The sequence below is a fragment of the Panicum hallii genome, chromosome 2, assembly GCF_002211085.1.
Source record: "Panicum hallii strain FIL2 chromosome 2, PHallii_v3.1, whole genome shotgun sequence".
NCBI lineage: Eukaryota > Viridiplantae > Streptophyta > Magnoliopsida > Poales > Poaceae > Panicum > Panicum hallii.
This window is the reverse complement of record NC_038043.1, coordinates 56,363,178-56,379,110: the sequence shown is the minus strand read 5'-3', so window position 1 is coordinate 56,379,110 and position 15,933 is coordinate 56,363,178. Positions and strand designations below refer to the sequence as shown.

General features: G+C 55.0%; 3 protein-coding genes across 3 annotated transcripts; 2 read left to right on the top strand and 1 right to left on the bottom strand.

Moving 5' to 3' along the window:
* The first annotated feature begins 504 nt into the window (after window positions 1–504).
* LOC112883432 (peroxidase 2-like) lies at window positions 505–2,316 on the top strand. Its single transcript, XM_025948728.1, has 4 exons — window positions 505–806; window positions 1,026–1,211; window positions 1,321–1,486; window positions 1,682–2,316. Exons 1-4 carry the CDS (start codon window positions 585–587, stop codon window positions 2,074–2,076), a joined length of 969 nt encoding a protein of 322 aa, XP_025804513.1. The 5' UTR covers window positions 505–584; the 3' UTR covers window positions 2,077–2,316.
* Window positions 2,317–10,055: 7,739 nt separating this feature from the next.
* Window positions 10,056–11,311, top strand: LOC112881480 (peroxidase 2-like). Its single transcript, XM_025946184.1, has 2 exons — window positions 10,056–10,327; window positions 10,423–11,311. The coding sequence occupies exons 1-2, from the start codon at window positions 10,121–10,123 to the stop codon at window positions 11,176–11,178; spliced, it is 963 nt and encodes a 320-aa protein (XP_025801969.1). The 5' UTR covers window positions 10,056–10,120; the 3' UTR covers window positions 11,179–11,311.
* Window positions 11,312–13,871: 2,560 nt separating this feature from the next.
* On the bottom strand, window positions 13,872–15,271 carry LOC112881652 (momilactone A synthase-like). The gene is made up of 2 exons (XM_025946442.1): window positions 14,945–15,271; window positions 13,872–14,814 (listed from the first exon to the last, which is right to left on the bottom strand). The coding sequence occupies exons 1-2, from the start codon at window positions 14,989–14,991 to the stop codon at window positions 14,010–14,012; spliced, it is 852 nt and encodes a 283-aa protein (XP_025802227.1). The 5' UTR covers window positions 14,992–15,271; the 3' UTR covers window positions 13,872–14,009.
* Between the last annotated feature and the right edge of the window lie 662 nt (window positions 15,272–15,933).

The following is a 15,933-nucleotide window of genomic DNA, read 5'->3' as shown; positions in this document are numbered from 1 at the left end:
TGTGTTGTATTGCGAGCTAGCTAGCTGCCTGTTCGTATCCAAAGGGACAAATCATATATATGTGAACATCATCTTCACGCTGAAAAAAATGCCTTGCCACGGGTTCGCATACTATTCCCTGATCAGCCATGCATGTACATGACGAGTTCGAGAGAGAGTTTGGTGCTGGTGGTGTGTATCGATGTAATTATTTGGAATTGGACATCCGTGGCGTCTCTCTTGCATTATTGGATCCATGGGACACTTGCATATACAAAAACTGCACTCATGAACAATTAATTCAGCCTAACATGTCTTGTGTTATGCCAAATGTATCGCATGCATGCAAGTTGGTGGTCAATACTGTATGCGGCCGGATCGAGTGGCTGGCTGCACTGCATGACGAAAATGGTTGCTGGCATTCAGAGACTAAACCTGGACTAGCTGGGCACCCGTCTTGGATGTTTTCTGATCCCTAGTGACGTGCAGGCATCAGTGGGGGCCTATAAGTATGCATGGAGGGCACCATTCCCTTTGCAGACCTGCACAGCCGGCAACGAGCAATATAATAGCAGCTAGCTAGCTGGCAATAGAGAGCAATAGCCATGGCCTCTGCTTCTAATAATTTCCTTATTAGCTTGGTGGTGGTGGTGGCGGCGGCGGCGCTGGCCTCGGGAGCGTCGGCGCAGCTGTCGTCGACCTTCTACGACACGTCGTGCCCCAACGCGCTGTCCACCATCAGGACGGCGGTGAACGCGGCGGTGGCGCAGGAGGCTCGCATGGGGGCGTCCCTGCTCAGGCTGCACTTCCACGACTGCTTTGTCCAGGCAAGTCGATGTCGATCACAAAGCATGCATAACCCTTACTGTCTTCCCATCCTTTTTCAGTTAGTTCTTCTCTAATTCAACAGTCGATCGATCATCCAAATTGAAGCTTTTTATACGTTGGCAGTACTAGCTCTCTCTACATATAAATACAATCACGCAACAAGTTAAATAAGAAATTTGTATGTAATAAAACCTTAAATAGATACTCCAATCCTGCAGGGCTGCGACGCGTCCGTTCTGCTGAATGACACGAACGGCGGGGAGCAGAACGCGATTCCGAACGCTGGATCGCTGAGGGGCTTCGGCGTCATCGACAACATCAAGGCGCAGCTGGAGGCTTTGTGCCCGCAGACCGTCTCCTGCGCCGACATCCTCACCGTCGCCGCCCGCGATTCCGTCGTCGCGGTGAGCTAGCTACATCTCATTGGCCGATTGCCTGATGATGCTCCTCTACTCGATATGTTGCTAGCTAGCTGTTGGTTTAATCAAAATCTATCCCTGTATATATATGCAGCTCGGCGGGCCTTCATGGACCGTTCCACTGGGAAGAAGGGACTCTACCAATTCAAACGCGACCGGGGCAAATAGCGACCTCCCACCTCCTTCATTTAACCTCGATCAACTTATTAGTTCGTTTGGGAACAAGAACCTCAGCGTAACAGACATGGTTGCTCTCTCAGGTACGTACGGTGCATTACATGCCCTAGAATACTTCAATTACTCCGTGTTCTTCTTATCGATCAGTAGTAGATGTAGCACATGTTAATCTTTGATGGCAGTGCCTGGCAGCCAGGAGATCAGATCAGGACACTAGCTCCTTTTGATTTGGTCCGAATAATTGAAACTGACATCTACTGAGCGCACCTTTGGATCAGGCGCTCACACTATCGGACAGGCGCGGTGCACGACCTTCCGGGACCATCTCGGCGAAGCCAACATCAACTCCACCTTCGCCGCGTCGCTCAGGACCAGCTGCCCGGCGGCACAGTCCACCAGCACCGACAACAACCTGGCGCCGCTGGACGTCACGACGCCCAACACCTTCGACAACGCCTACTACAGCAACCTGCTGTCCCAGAGGGGGCTCCTGCACTCCGACCAGGAGCTCTTCAACAACGGCAGCACCGACAGCATTGTCCGGAACTTCGCGTCCAACGCAGCCGCCTTCACCAGCGCCTTCGCGACGGCCATGGTGACGATGGGGAACCTCCAGCCGCTGACCGGGACCCAGGGCCAGATCAGGCGCAACTGCTGGAGGGTAAACTCCTAATAAGCCGAACTTTGGTGGCACCAAGCGTATACATATGCCAATACGTTGCTACGAGCATATACCCGCATATGCGAATAAGGTCGTGCGTGCACCACCACCATGTTCCATGAAGTGTATGGAATGGAGACAGCCGTGCATCTCTACATATGTAACAATTTCTCATGCAAAGGCATTGAGAGATTAGTTAAGTATATATACCACTTTGCCTAGTGTTCTATGGTGCTCCAATGTTCATCATGAGATTGCACGACTCCACCTCTTGCGCTTCGTGTACTATAATGTGTGTGTGTGTGTGTGATTCCCTATGGGAACGTCAAGGCAGAGCGTGGAGTGGCGGTCAAGGTCTTCTTAGTACAATGACGCGCAGCTCTTTTACGTATCGAGAAAAAAGGGGCAGTCAAGGTAGATCCCACTGGAGCGCACGAGGCAACAGAAGACACATGCCGCAACACTGTTGCAGATTTGACGGTGATCGATCCCGTAATAGGGGATTCGACGGTGGTTGGGTGGGCCGGTGGCGAATCCCGCTACAACAACTATTGTGGAGTTGTTTTTTTTTATTTTTAACCCTTTTTAAATTTTATTTTAAAAATAACACACGTAAATAAATATTGGCAGAACTAACCCTCAGTCTCCTTTTATTTTCCATTCTGTTTCCAAACAACTTTTGGGAATAAGTTTTTCAAGCAAAATTTTTTGCAAGAACCTATTCAAAAAATTCTAAAACCTTTTTGTATTCTGTAAAGTTTTTTTTAGAAAAAGTTATAGTGAAAGTTCTTTTCAAAATAAATAAATACTTTTCTTGCATTTTCTTGTACTACAAAATAATAACACAGACCAATTTCTCCTGTAATTCAAACAAATAATTTAATCTATTTCATTCATGCCTTTTATTTCATTCTTCACTAACCGGCGCCAACATGTATAAACTGTGTTAAGCTACATGCTGTTTGGGCAAATAAATAGTTGATGATCTCGATCCGTATCCCATAGCCTACAATCTGAAGCCATCTTATTCAAAAAGGAAAAAAAAAGGCTATCAGTTAGGCTCAGGGCAGCTGCCAGCTGGAGCTGACAGGGAAGTTCAAAAGAAGTAAACTCGTTAACATCGGCTAGCTAATCTTGTCAGGAGTCTTCACAAGTGGGAAATGACTGCACACCGGTCAGGGCAAGATGGAATCGTCTTGGACGAATGCTGACCTCTTTGCGCATCGTCAGACTCTTTATCCTGTCTCGTCCGCTAGTACGAATTTTCCACACAAAAAGATGAAGCATGATAGAGAATGCTCTGGTGGTTGGTGTTTAGCAAGCAAACGAAAATGACGCCCTAGAAAAGGACACAGCTAGCACTGCTGAAAATTGCAACCCCTTATTTACTATTAGTGTCTCAATGACACGTGGAACCCACCTGTGTTAACTGACAGAGACATATCCAGGATTGTGTAAACTTACAATGACAGTCCTTGTATTGTAAATCTGTCGAGCTGATGAACTCTACGTCAGCCTATTATTGAGTGCAGAAAGTGAAAGAAAAAGGGGTTGAGCAAAGATGTCCTGGTTTCCCTCAACTAACTATGTCTGCGCAGCGCAGCAATGTCTTTGATGACCACAACAATAAAAATATACTTAGACTATTCCACTGCCAAGCCTCCAGTGTTGCGCTCCAAGTCTTCGGCCTGAAAAAGAAAGAAATAAAAGGTCTCCGGCACAGAGCTCTAGCAAAAGAGTGACAAATAATATAGATATGCCGCAAATATTAACTATATGCAATTGGTCGGAATATTCTCCCCGGTAGGAACCAATAATGCAGGGTTGCGTTATAAATATCGGATTACTTTCTTTGTTTCTAAAGGTTTGCCACCAGCCCACCATCGAGTTTCTGAACATGATGCTAATCTGACAGTTCATCTTATTTTTTTAATTAAAAAGCATGTATATAACATCCTTTTATGATGGATTGTGTTAGTAGCTCAATTTTCACTCTCATTGAGCTGAGAGGATGACACTCAAGTTGGGGAAGTTTTCTGGATTTTTCTTCATTCACACTCACAATGCCATGCCTTCCAACGGGAGGGGTGGCCACATATATATACAGCAGGCTGCTGGGCAGCAAACGAAGCTAATAATGCTAGTCTAACACTGGTCTAACTGCTGTCCTAGAGAGGACACTAACTGCTGTCCTACAGTCCAAGATGCCTGCAGTCCAAGATGCTAAGGACTACAAGATGCTAACTGCTGCTAAGGACCACAAATACCAGCAGCAAGGACTTATCCATCATTCTCCCCCTAAGTCTTGTGCGTCGTCTTGTGGGAAGATTGGACCATCTTGTAGGAAGATTGGACCATCCCAGTCCTGGAGCAAAGCTCAAGGAACTTGATCCTCCCAAGGAGCTTGGTGAGCAGATCCGCAAGCTGATCCTTGGTGTTGATGTAGCTCGCCTTGATGCTTCCTTCCTCCAAGCAACCTCGGATGAAGTGATACCTCACCCGGATGTGCTTGCTCCGTTCGTGGAAAATGGGGTTCTTCGCCAAGGCCAGAGCGGACTTGCTGTCCACCCTGAGCTCCACTGCTCCAGTGTCTCTGCCGAGTAGATCACCAAGCAGTCGAGCGAGCCAGAGCGCCTGAGTCGACGCGGTGGAGGCCGCTATATACTTGGCCTCGCAGCTGGACAAGGCCACCACCTGCTGCTTGACCGACTACCAGCTAACGAGGCACTTGCCAAGGAGGAAGAGGATCCCGCTCGTGCTCTTGCTGGTGTCGATGTCGCCGGCGTGGTCGCTGTCGCTGTACCCGACGAAGTGTGCCGCTCCAGGGCACCTCGGGTAGTGGAGACCATGGTCGAGAGTCCCCGCAACATAGCGAATGATCCTCTTCACGGCCTGCTGGTGCTCCGTCGTCGGTCGCTGCATGAACCGACTGACGTAGCCGACGGAGAACGCCAAGTCCGGCCGTGTGTGGGCGAGGTAGCGGAGGCTCCCCACAAGACGCCGATACTGAGTAGCGTCTACCTCCTCCGCCGTGCTGTCACGGCTCAGCTTCAGCCTTTCCTCCATCGGAGTAAGAGCTGGGTTGCAGTCAATGAGCCCAGCGAGCTCGACGACGCGCTTGGCGTAGGCGGTCTGTCGAAGTGTGATCCCGGAGTCGTCCTGGTGCACCTCGATCCTTAGGTAGAAGGAGAGAGGCCTCAGGTCGCTCATCTGGAAGGTGGCCTTCATCTCCTCCTTGAACGCCGCCACCTCTGCAGTCTTGGTGCCGGTGATCACCAAGTCATCGACGTAGACACCCACCAGCAGGGCATTGCCTCCTTTGCCCCGCCGGTAGATGGCCGCCTCGTGCGGGCTTTGCTCGAAGCCCATCCCCTTGAGCGTGGAATCCAGCTTGGCGTTCCACGCCCTCGGGGCCTGCCGCAAGCCATAGAGGGCCTTGTGCAGACGTAGCGCCTTACCCTCCTTGCCAGGGATCGCAAACCCCGGCGGCTGGTGCACGTAGACCTCCTCCTTCAAGTCGCCGTTGAGAAACGCCGACTTGACGTCCATGTGATGGACACGCCAGCCCTCCTGGGCAGCTAGCGCAAGGAGGAGTCGCACGGACTCCATCCGTGCTACGGGAGCGAAGGCATCGTCGAAGTCGACGCCCTCCTGCTGCACGAAACCTCGTGCCACCAGGCGGGCTTTGTGCTTGACGACGGTGCCGGCCTCATCCCTCTTCAGCTTGAACACCCACTTAAGGGTGATCGCGCGGTGACCGCGAGGGAGATCAGCAAGCTCCCAAGTGCGGTTCTTCTCAATCGCGTCCATCTCCGACTGCATCGCGGCACGCCATGCTGCGTGTCCCTCGGCCTCTGCGAAAGACCGAGGCTCGCCGTCGTCGCATGCGAGGTGCAACTGTGCCTCCAGGTCGTGAGGCACCAGTCCCGGCACCGGCTGATCACCGAGAAGGTCCTCCATCGTACGATACCGCAACGGCTCGCCGTCATGGTACGCGTCGACGCGCTCCTCGTCGTGAGAGAGCGGAGTAGCGAACTCCACCGGACTGTGCTCAGCACGAGCAGGTGTCGAAGTAGACGGGCCCGGAGGAGTGGCTATCGGTACTGGAGATCGCGGCGTCGCCGGCTGTGGTGGTGCAGCCGAGGAACTCGGCGCAGCCGGAGTCGTAGCTGAAGGGCGTGGTGCCACCGGTGTGGCGGGCGCCAGCGTCGGTGGAGGCTCGGGGACTGGGGTAGGCACGCTCGGCGAAGAAGAGCTGTCTACTCCCCCAGCTCCCTCGAAGTGGACGTACTCGACGGTGAAGTCGTCGTACGTCGGAGCCGAGCCGTCGTCCACCGCCTTGTCCCACGCCCATCCTCGCCCTTCATCGAACACAACGTCGCGCACCGTGCGCACATGCTGTGTCTCCGGGTCGAGAATGCGATAGGCTTTCGAACCCTCCGCGTAGCCGATGAACACTCCCGGAGTGCTCCTGTCGTCAAGCTTGCCGATGGGGCCAAGCTCCTTGGCGAACGCGAGGCAACCGAAGACCCGCAGGTGGGAGACCGCCGGCTTACGCCCATGCCAAGCCTCATACGGCGTCATGCCGTCAAGTGCCTTGGTGGGCGAGCGGTTGAGGATGTAGACGGCCGTCACCACCGCCTCTCCCCAGAAGACGGCCGGCATGCCCCTCTGCTTGAGGAGGGCCCGGGCCATCCCCACCACCGTCTGGTTGCGCCGCTCGACGACGCCATTCTGCTGCGGGCTGTACGGCGCAGAGTAGTGGCGCTGGATGCCCTCATCCGCGCAGTACACCGTGAACTCGGCCGCCGTGAACTCACCGCAGTTGTCGATGCGCAGCACGCGCAACTTGCGGCCGCTCTCCGTCTCCGCAGCAGCCTGAGCACGCCTGATGGCGTCCGCAGCCTCTCCCTTGCTGCCGAGGATCATCACCCACATGAAGCGGGAGAGATCGTCGACGAGCAGCAGGAAGTAGCGCCGTCCTCCTGGTGTGACCGGTGTCACCGGGCCACACAAGTCCCCGTGTACGAGCTCGAGCCGCTCCTTGGCTCGGAAGCTCGCCTGCTGGGGGAAGGAGTGCCGCCTCTGCTTCGTCAGCACGCAGACGTCGCAGAGGTGCTCCACGTGGTTGAGGCACGGGAGGCCACGCACCATCTCCTTGGCGCCGAGCCGCTTCAGGGCCTCAAAGTGGAGGTGCCCAAAGCGCTCGTGCCACTGCCATGCCTCGTCGTCCCTGTGAGCTGCAAGACAAAGAGGCTGGGCCACCCTGACATGGAGGATGTAGAGGCGATTCTTCCCTCGAACCACCCTGGCGAGAAGCTGGCCACGGTGGTCCCAGATGCGAAGGACCCCGCTGTCGATCACCACGCGGGAGCCGCTCTCATCGAGCTGCCCAAGGCTGATGATGGAGTTTCGCAGCGCCGGGATGTAGTAGACTCCGGTGAGCATCCGGTGCTCTCCGGACTTGGCGGTGAGGATCACGGAGCCTAGCCCTTGATCTCCACAGCGGAGGAGTCCCCGAACCTGACGGAGCCACCTACGTCGACGTCCAGGTCGGAGAAGAACTCCCGCCGCCCGGTCATGTGGTGCGTGGCGCCGGAGTCGAGGTACCAGCCATCGACCCTGTCGTCGTCAGACCTGTCGCCGAGGAGGACTCGGGCACGCGGCTCGTCGAGGTGGAGTAGAGCGGTGGCAGGCGGTGCTGCCGGATGCGGCCCCATGTCCCCGTGGAGTAGGAACAGTGCCGGCTCGTCATCCGGCTGGGCCTCCGCGACGTGGGCTCGGACCCCACGCCTCCGCTGCGGGCAATCCCTGGCCCAGTGGCCGGGCCTGCCACAGTTGTGGCAGGCGTCATCTCGTGCCGCCTTGGGCCTGTCAGCGGCGCCGCCTTGAGCATCTCTGCGGGCGCCACCCTCGGTGCGCCCTCGTGCCCCGGCTTGGGCACCTCCGCGTCCCTTTCGCGGCTTGCCGCGCTTGCGGCCACCAGTCGAGGGAGAGGGGTCCCCCCCTCCGGTCACCGCGCCGAGCCTCCCACTGCTCCTGAGTGAGGTGGAGCTTCCCACCGATGGAGATGCCTCTCGAGGGAGGCTGTGGCTTGTCGCTGTCGACGACCTTGAGGAGGCGACCTATCGCCTCCTCGATCGTCATGGTGGAGAGGTCCAGCAGAGACTCGATTGAGCGAGCGGTCTGCCTGTACCTCTCGGGGACGCAGCGGAAGAGCTTCTCGACGGCTCTCTCCTCGTCGTAGGTGTCGTCGCCGAACTGCACCACCTTCTGCAGCAGAGTGTTGAGACGAAGTGCGAAGTCATCAACATCCTCACCTGGCTTGAAGGCCAGGTTCTCCCACTCCTTGCGAAGTGCCTGGAGAGTGGTCTTGCGGGCGCGGTCGCTGCCGATACGTGCCGCAGCGATGGAGTCCCAGGCCTCCTTGGCAGTTCGCTTCTTGGAAAGCGTGAACTGCATCTCAGGGCGGGGCTGCTGTGATGAGAGCATCCAGCGCCCGTCGATCCGCATCGTAGTCGACATCGCCGTACCGAACTGCCTCCCACATATGCCGCACCTGGAGCTTCACCTCCATAACCGCGGCCCACTCGACGTAGTTGGTCTTGGTGAGAGTGGGCCACCCACCGCCGGGACCGACGTCCCTGACCACCGCCTGGAGGCCGTGGTAGCCGGGGGCGCCGCCGCGCGCACCCCAGCCAGGAGCGCCACCACCAGAGGCGCCGCCTCCGCCGCCAGGCGCGCGGCCCCCTGGACCGCCGCCGTGGGGGTGGGCTGCTGCCCACCGCGCGGTCCGCTGCCGCGCCCTCTCCCTTGCCAACCCCTCAAGGTCCCCGTCGGCGGTGGTGTCGCCGGCGATGGAACCGCTGAGGCTGCCGCGCAAGGTCTCAACCTCGACCTCCGCCGCACGCGCTGCATCCTCCACCTCCGCTGCTTCCACCTCCACCCGGGTAGCTGCCAGCTCCACTGCAGCCAGCCTGGCCGCCCTCGCCGCTGCTGCAGCGGCTTGAGCCGTCGCTCGGCTGCGCTCCTCTGCCACGGCGAGCTCGGCATCTTGCTGGCGCCGTGCGCTCGAGGTGACCGAGCGCTGAGACGGTGCGTCGGACATGGCGCGCCTCCAAGGGGCTGCTGCGTGGAGAGGGGGAAGGGAACGGGGGAGAAGAGGCAGCCGGAGCTGCTGCTGCTGTTGCAGCGGCTGGTGCAGCTGCTGCTGCTGCTGCACTAGCTGCTGGTGGTGGCTGCGCTGCTACAGCGGCTTCGGAGGGGGAGGAGCAAGAGATATCCAACCTACAGGAAAGTACGGCTCTGATACCAGATGTTAGTAGCTCAATTTTCACTCTCATTGAGCTGAGAGGATGACACTCAAGTTGGGGAAGTTTTCTGGGTTTTTCTTCATTCACACTCACAATGCCATGCCTTCCAACAGGAGGGGTGGCCACATATATATACAGCAGGCTGCTGGGCAGCAAACGAAGCTAATAATGCTAGTCTAACACTGGTCTAACTGCTGTCCTAGAGAGGACACTAACTGCTGTCCTACAGTCCAAGATGACTGCAGTCCAAGATGCTAAGGACTACAAGATGCTAACTGCTGCTAAGTACCAGCAGCAAGGACTTATCCATCAGATTGTTTACTCATTAGAGGCATTTTAAGCATGATTTATATTTTTCGTAGTTGCACCAAATTTTTAATAAGACGAATCGTCAAACACGGTGACCCAAAGCGAACCACCGCTGCTAATCAAATCAATGCGCACCTCGCATGGGCAATATGCCGCATGTCGGTCGATATTATTTGCATCCCCAAATCGAGTGCGTGCCTGACTGCACGACGACATTGGTGTCTCTGCAGTTCTCAACAATAGTTAGGCATCGGATTTTGGATGTTCTAGCCTTAGTGGTCTGCTTCTAGTGTAATTACTACTGCTGATGACACTAGCTAGCTATAAATATGCATACGTGATTCTCTCTTTCGCTGGCCACGGCGAGCTAGCTTCTCAATTATTAGTTAGCTAGGCACCCTACAGCTCTGATCTGTAGGGTAATCTTCCTAGTCATGGCATCTGCCTCTTGCCTTAGCCTGCTGGTGGTGCTGGTGGCGCTGGCCTCGGCTGCGTCGGCGCAGCTGTCGTCGACGTTCTACGACACGTCGTGCCCCAGGGCCCTGGCCACCATCAAGAGCGCCGTCACGTCGGCCGTGAATAACGAGCCGCGCATGGGGGCGTCGCTGCTCAGGCTGCACTTCCACGACTGCTTCGTCGATGCAAGTCCCTGTCCACCCTTGTTTAATTTGTTGCAGACAGATTCAGTTTCAGCGGACATGACCGACCAAATTAATCTGACTACATATATATACAGGGCTGCGACGCATCTGTGCTGCTGAATGACACGGCTACCTTCACCGGCGAGCAGGGGGCGATCCCAAACAGGAATTCTCTGAGAGGCTTCACTGTCATCGACAACATCAAGGCGCAGGTGGAGGCCGTGTGCAATCAGACCGTCTCCTGCGCCGACATCCTCGCCGTCGCCGCCCGTGACTCCGTCGTAGCGCTGGGAGGGCCGTCATGGACGGTTCTTCTTGGTAGAAGGGACTCGACCACTGCGAGCAAGGCGAATGCAGAGAGCGACCTGCCTGCACCTTCCTTCGATCTCGCCAATCTCACCCAGGCGTTCGCGAATAAGGGCTTGAATGTCACCGACATGGTTGCTCTGTCCGGGGGGCACACGATCGGTCAGGCGCAGTGCCGCTTCTTCCGCGACCACATCTACAACGACACCAACATCAACTCGACCTTGGCGTCGTCGCTGCAGGCGAACTGCCCCCGCGCGAGCGGCAGCGGCGACGCCACCCTGGCGCCGCTGGACGCGACGTCGCCCACCGCGTTCGACAACGCCTACTTCAGCAACCTGGTGTCCCAGAGGGGGCTCCTGCACTCGGACCAGGAGCTCTTCAACGGCGGCGGCACTGACGGGACGGTCCGGAGCTTCGCGTCCAGCTCGTCGGCGTTCAGCAGCGCCTTCGCGGCAGCGATGGTGAAGATGGGGAACATCAGCCCCAAGACGGGGAGCCAGGGCCAGATCAGGAGCACCTGCTCCAAGGTCAACGGATCCTGATCGCTCTCGGATCGTGCATGTGTAGTACGCGTGTGCGTACGTGTCGAATAAGGTCTAGTACCAACTACGGATGGGAGTATGTATCCTCGTGCAAAGGCATGGAGATTAATTTGGAGCGGTGGCAGTTTGCAAAGGCATGCTCATGAACGTGGCTTGCTGTGCGGCCGTCCAGACGGAAGATGGCAACGGATAAAAAAATGACGTCAGTACCCGCTATCCGCGGATACCCGTATACCCGCGGGCACACCCGTGTATCCGTAGGTTTTAGGAAATCCAGCACACAACACAGGGGACGTAGACGTCGCGTGGGGTGCATGCGTCGGGCCTGGGCGTGTCGCGCGGCCTGGGCGTGGGCACGTGGCGCAGCCTCGGTGGCGGCGCGTGGCCTGGGCGGGCGTCAGCCGGGGGTGCACGCGTCGGGTCCCGCCGCCTCGGCACGTGGCGCGTGGCCTGGGCGGGCGTCGGCCGGGGGTGCACGCGTCGGGTCCCGCCGCCTCGGCACGTGGCGCGTGGCGCGTGGCCTCGGCGGGCGAGCGGCTGACGCAGGGAGGAGCCGAGGTCGAAGGAGGAGGCGCGCGGCCTCAGCGGCGGCCCGTGGCCTCGGCGGGAGGGCGGCTGGTGTAGGAGTAGAGGAGGGGGCAACTGGGAGATGGCGGAAAATATCGAGTTTTCAGCGGACAAGAATAGAGTCAATCCCTGAAGCTTGGGAAAGGCTGCAAGAGTATATCCTCGCCTGTCCTCATCATGGGATGGACGAATGGCTCGTCCTTCAAAGCTTCTACAACAGACTGACTCCAACATCAAGAGCCCACATCGATGCTGCTGCTGGAAGAGCATTCCTCGACCTCACCGTTGCCAAAGCAACTACGCTGGTTGAGAAGACGGTCTCCAACCAAGGGTGGAGCGAAGAACGTCTCCAACCTCGTACCAAGGGCATACATACCGTCAAGGAGACGGACATGCTCGCCGCAAAGCTGGACCTCCTACTAAAGAAGACGAATGAAGGGGCAGCAACTATTCGCTCCCATCCAAACCATAGACACACACTCCGCATGCGAGGTCTGTGAAAATGATGGACACTCGAGGAACGCCTGCCCCGAGACCCGTGAAGACTGTGCCTTGATGAACAACAGCACCAACAACGGGTATTGTCTGTACGGAGGCTAAGGGTGGGGTCAATCACGCCCACCATACCATGGAGGAGGTAACAATCACAACTCAAATTATAATTCGAATTTCAATTCAAATCAATCCTCTTTAAAAGATCTTGTCTTGGGCCAAGAAAAAATAAACAAATCTTTGAAAAAAAAACTTTTGGCCAATGATAAACTTTGGAAAGTATCAATATAAAAATTGAAACTTTATCTTCAGCTCTTAAAAACCAATTAAATTTCAATAAAATGATTAAAACCCAACTTGCACAAATTGCTGCTGCTGTTCCTATTGTGGATACCGGAAAGATTCCGAGGCAATCCGAAAATCCCGTAGAAAATGTTAGCTTGGTGGCCACCGGATGGGGTAACCGGTCCGGAGGCCACCTCGCACTAACCATTCAGCGAGAACTACGCGCCCAAGAGCAACCGCATGGGGAGAACTGACAACAGCATTGCAAGGAGATCCAGGGATCCCATAATTAGCTGCTCGTTCTTCGATTGCCACTACTATCAGGCCCTATGTGACGTTAGGGCAAGCATAAACATTATGTCCAAGATAATATTTGAACAAACACGATATCCTACTCTCTCCCCATCGTAATGTACGTGCAGCTCGCCGATTTAACTATCCGATATCCCGAGCGTGTAGTCGAAAAATGTACTTTTGCGAGTTAAGAACTCCTTCATTCTCGCCAACTCCGTGGTTGTTGACATGGAGGGCGACCAGCAAGAAACGGCCCTTAAGATTACGGTGTTGTTTGGTTCGGAATCTGTAACGCGCAAAACGCCGGCAACGATTACAAAATAACAGAAGATTGGATTTGTTTGGTTCTAACTCTGTAACGTCAACGAGTCGTCACTTTCCAGCTTGCTCTGCTCCATCAGCGGCGGCGCATCAAATAAGAGGTCGCCAGTGGGGCTGGCTCGCTGTTGCCATCCAAATGTCCAATCTCGTAGTCACAGTCGGGAGCGGCGGATACACCGGTTGTTTTAGGAACTAAAGTTTAACTTTTGTCGTATCGAATCTTCAGATGCTATTTAGGATGACTAAACATAGATAATTATAAAATTAATTATATGGATGAAGTAGAGTGCCTCTATTTCACCTCCGTGAGCTATAAACACCCCATATCTATTAAGCCTAATTAATTCATTATTAGCGTATATTTTTACTGTAGTACCATATTGTCAAATCATGGACTAATTATACTTAATAAATTCATCTTCCAAATTAATCTCCATCTGTGCAATTAGTTTTATAATTAGTCTATATTTAATAATTAATTAGTAATTAGTAATCAAGTACTAAAATTTAGTTCTCGGAAGTAAACACCTCGACGCTGGTAGGTGGCGGGTATGGCCTTTACACTGGCCGGTGTGATCTGATTACCGCCCAGCCGAAACAAACACAATGAAACGCTATCGGATACCTCTGTAAACAGATCACGGCGCAAAACAGCAGAACCAAACACCACCACGATCGAGCTGGATGAAGAAGAGATCTGGAATTTTAGATTGAGATCTGATGGTGTTGATTTCTCAACTAAAAGCATTATTTTCATGTAATTTATGGATAATACCATTCATAAAATTTATGGAAAATACTCGTCGTTGTTGTTACAGAAATGCATTCGGGACAAGCGGAGCCATGCATGATGCCATCGCTTGGCAACGAGTTCACTGTGCAGGTTTCGGCATGTTGGGCGCCTTCCCCACCGTGAACCCGCCGTCGACGACGAGGTTGTGGCCGTTCACGTACTTGGACTCGTCGGACGCCAGGTACAGCGCCGCCCTCGCCACGTCCTCCACCTCCAGTACCGGCCCGTCCATCTCGTTCATGTCCCTCTCCACGACCCGCTTGCGCTCCTCCACGCTCATCCCGGGGTACCACTCGGCCATGGCGCCCATCACCAGCGGCGTCGGGATGTAGTTGGGCGAGATGGCGTTGACCCGCACGCCGGACTGCGCCAGTTCCCCCGCCACGGCGCGCACCAGCCCGACCACGGCGGCCTTGGACACGCTGTACGGCGCCGTCGCCACCCCGCCCACCACGCCCGCGGTGCTGGCCGTGCAGATGATGCTGCCGCCGCGGCGGGGCACCATGACGCGCGCCGCGTGCTTGACGCCGGCCACCACCGCGCGGGCGTTGACCGCCATCACGCGGTCGAAGTCCTCCATGTCCAGGGCGCCCACGGGGACCGGCGCCAGGTTGCCGCCGATCCCGGCGTTGTTGAAGACGACGTCGAGGCGGCCGTGGCGCGCGACGGCGAGGTCTACGGCAGCGGCGACCTGCGCCTCGTCGGTGACGTCGCAGCGGGTGTAGATTGCGGCGTCCGCGCCGAGCTCGGCGGCCGCGGCGTGGCCGAGGTCGTCCTGGACGTCGGCGAGGACGACCCTCGCGCCGTTCCTGACGAACTCGGCGGCCGTCGCCTTGCCGATGCCGCTCGCGCCGCCGGTGATCACCGCCACCTTTCCAGCCAGCCTGCACATTAAACCACCGGTTCCATCAACCAACAAGGCAATTGCCAGGCCATGATCAAGAACCCAAAGGTGAGCGAGCGAAACAAAGGATTATTCCAGGAGCTAGCGCGACGAGAAACGAGATCGGGAACCTCTGCGAGGCGGCCGCCGCGGAGAAGCGGCTGACGAAGGCGGACATGGCCGGCTCGGCCCGGCTGTTGCCCCCGAGAACACTCCGGACGGCTCGGAAAATCCTGCCTCGCGGAGCCGTACTTGTGCTGTGCTAAGCTAGCTTCTCCTCGGCCTTCTCCTTGGGCAGGAAAGGTCAGCCATGCTTTAGAAATGCCGCTTGCCGGTCGCTACAGATTTAATTACTCCAACTTGTAACAGCAACTTCAGCAATAGTCAGCCCTTCATGGTCCCTACCTCTTAATTCTTAAGTAGCTATTTTCCCTACTTTCTAAGGCTGTGTTTATTGCACTCAAGTCTATCAAGGGTCCCTGCTTCTGGACCCCTATTTCTTTTTTCTTACCTATTTCAAGATACTCTCTATGTATCCTTCATATTACACCACTATAATTCAAGTGCAACTATTTATAAAGCATAGTGATGAACCCTATTCGAACTCATGATTTCACACATACAATAATTCAAGTTCGAATTCAAAAAATTTCAAACAAAAAATATCAACAAGCATGAATGCAATGGAGACAACCAGCATTATTCAGACACAATTTCACCTCCTCCCTCAGTTTCTTCTCCTCTTTCTTGTCCAATATCAATTCTTCTATAGCTTCTTTGTATGGTCCCGCATCACCTCCAGTCTTCAACCTCTCCTTTGCTTGCTTTCTTCCAATTGGCCTCTTCTTTTGGTTTGGTTCTGTTGAATAACTCCTGCCACTATCATCTCCATCTTCTCCTCCAGTAGCTCCATTGGAAGACATGTTACTCTGATATTTTGTTGTTCTCTATTGCTTGGAACTTCTGACAATGTCTCACCTTGAGCCAGCAATGAAGGAACTGTAATGACTTTTTCAGTGGCCTCTTTGCAAACAGTGTCTTTGCTGCAAGAATCTACAACAATATTAAGTGTTAGTACAAATGAATGCGAGATTACATACAGTGAACAATACACAAGCAA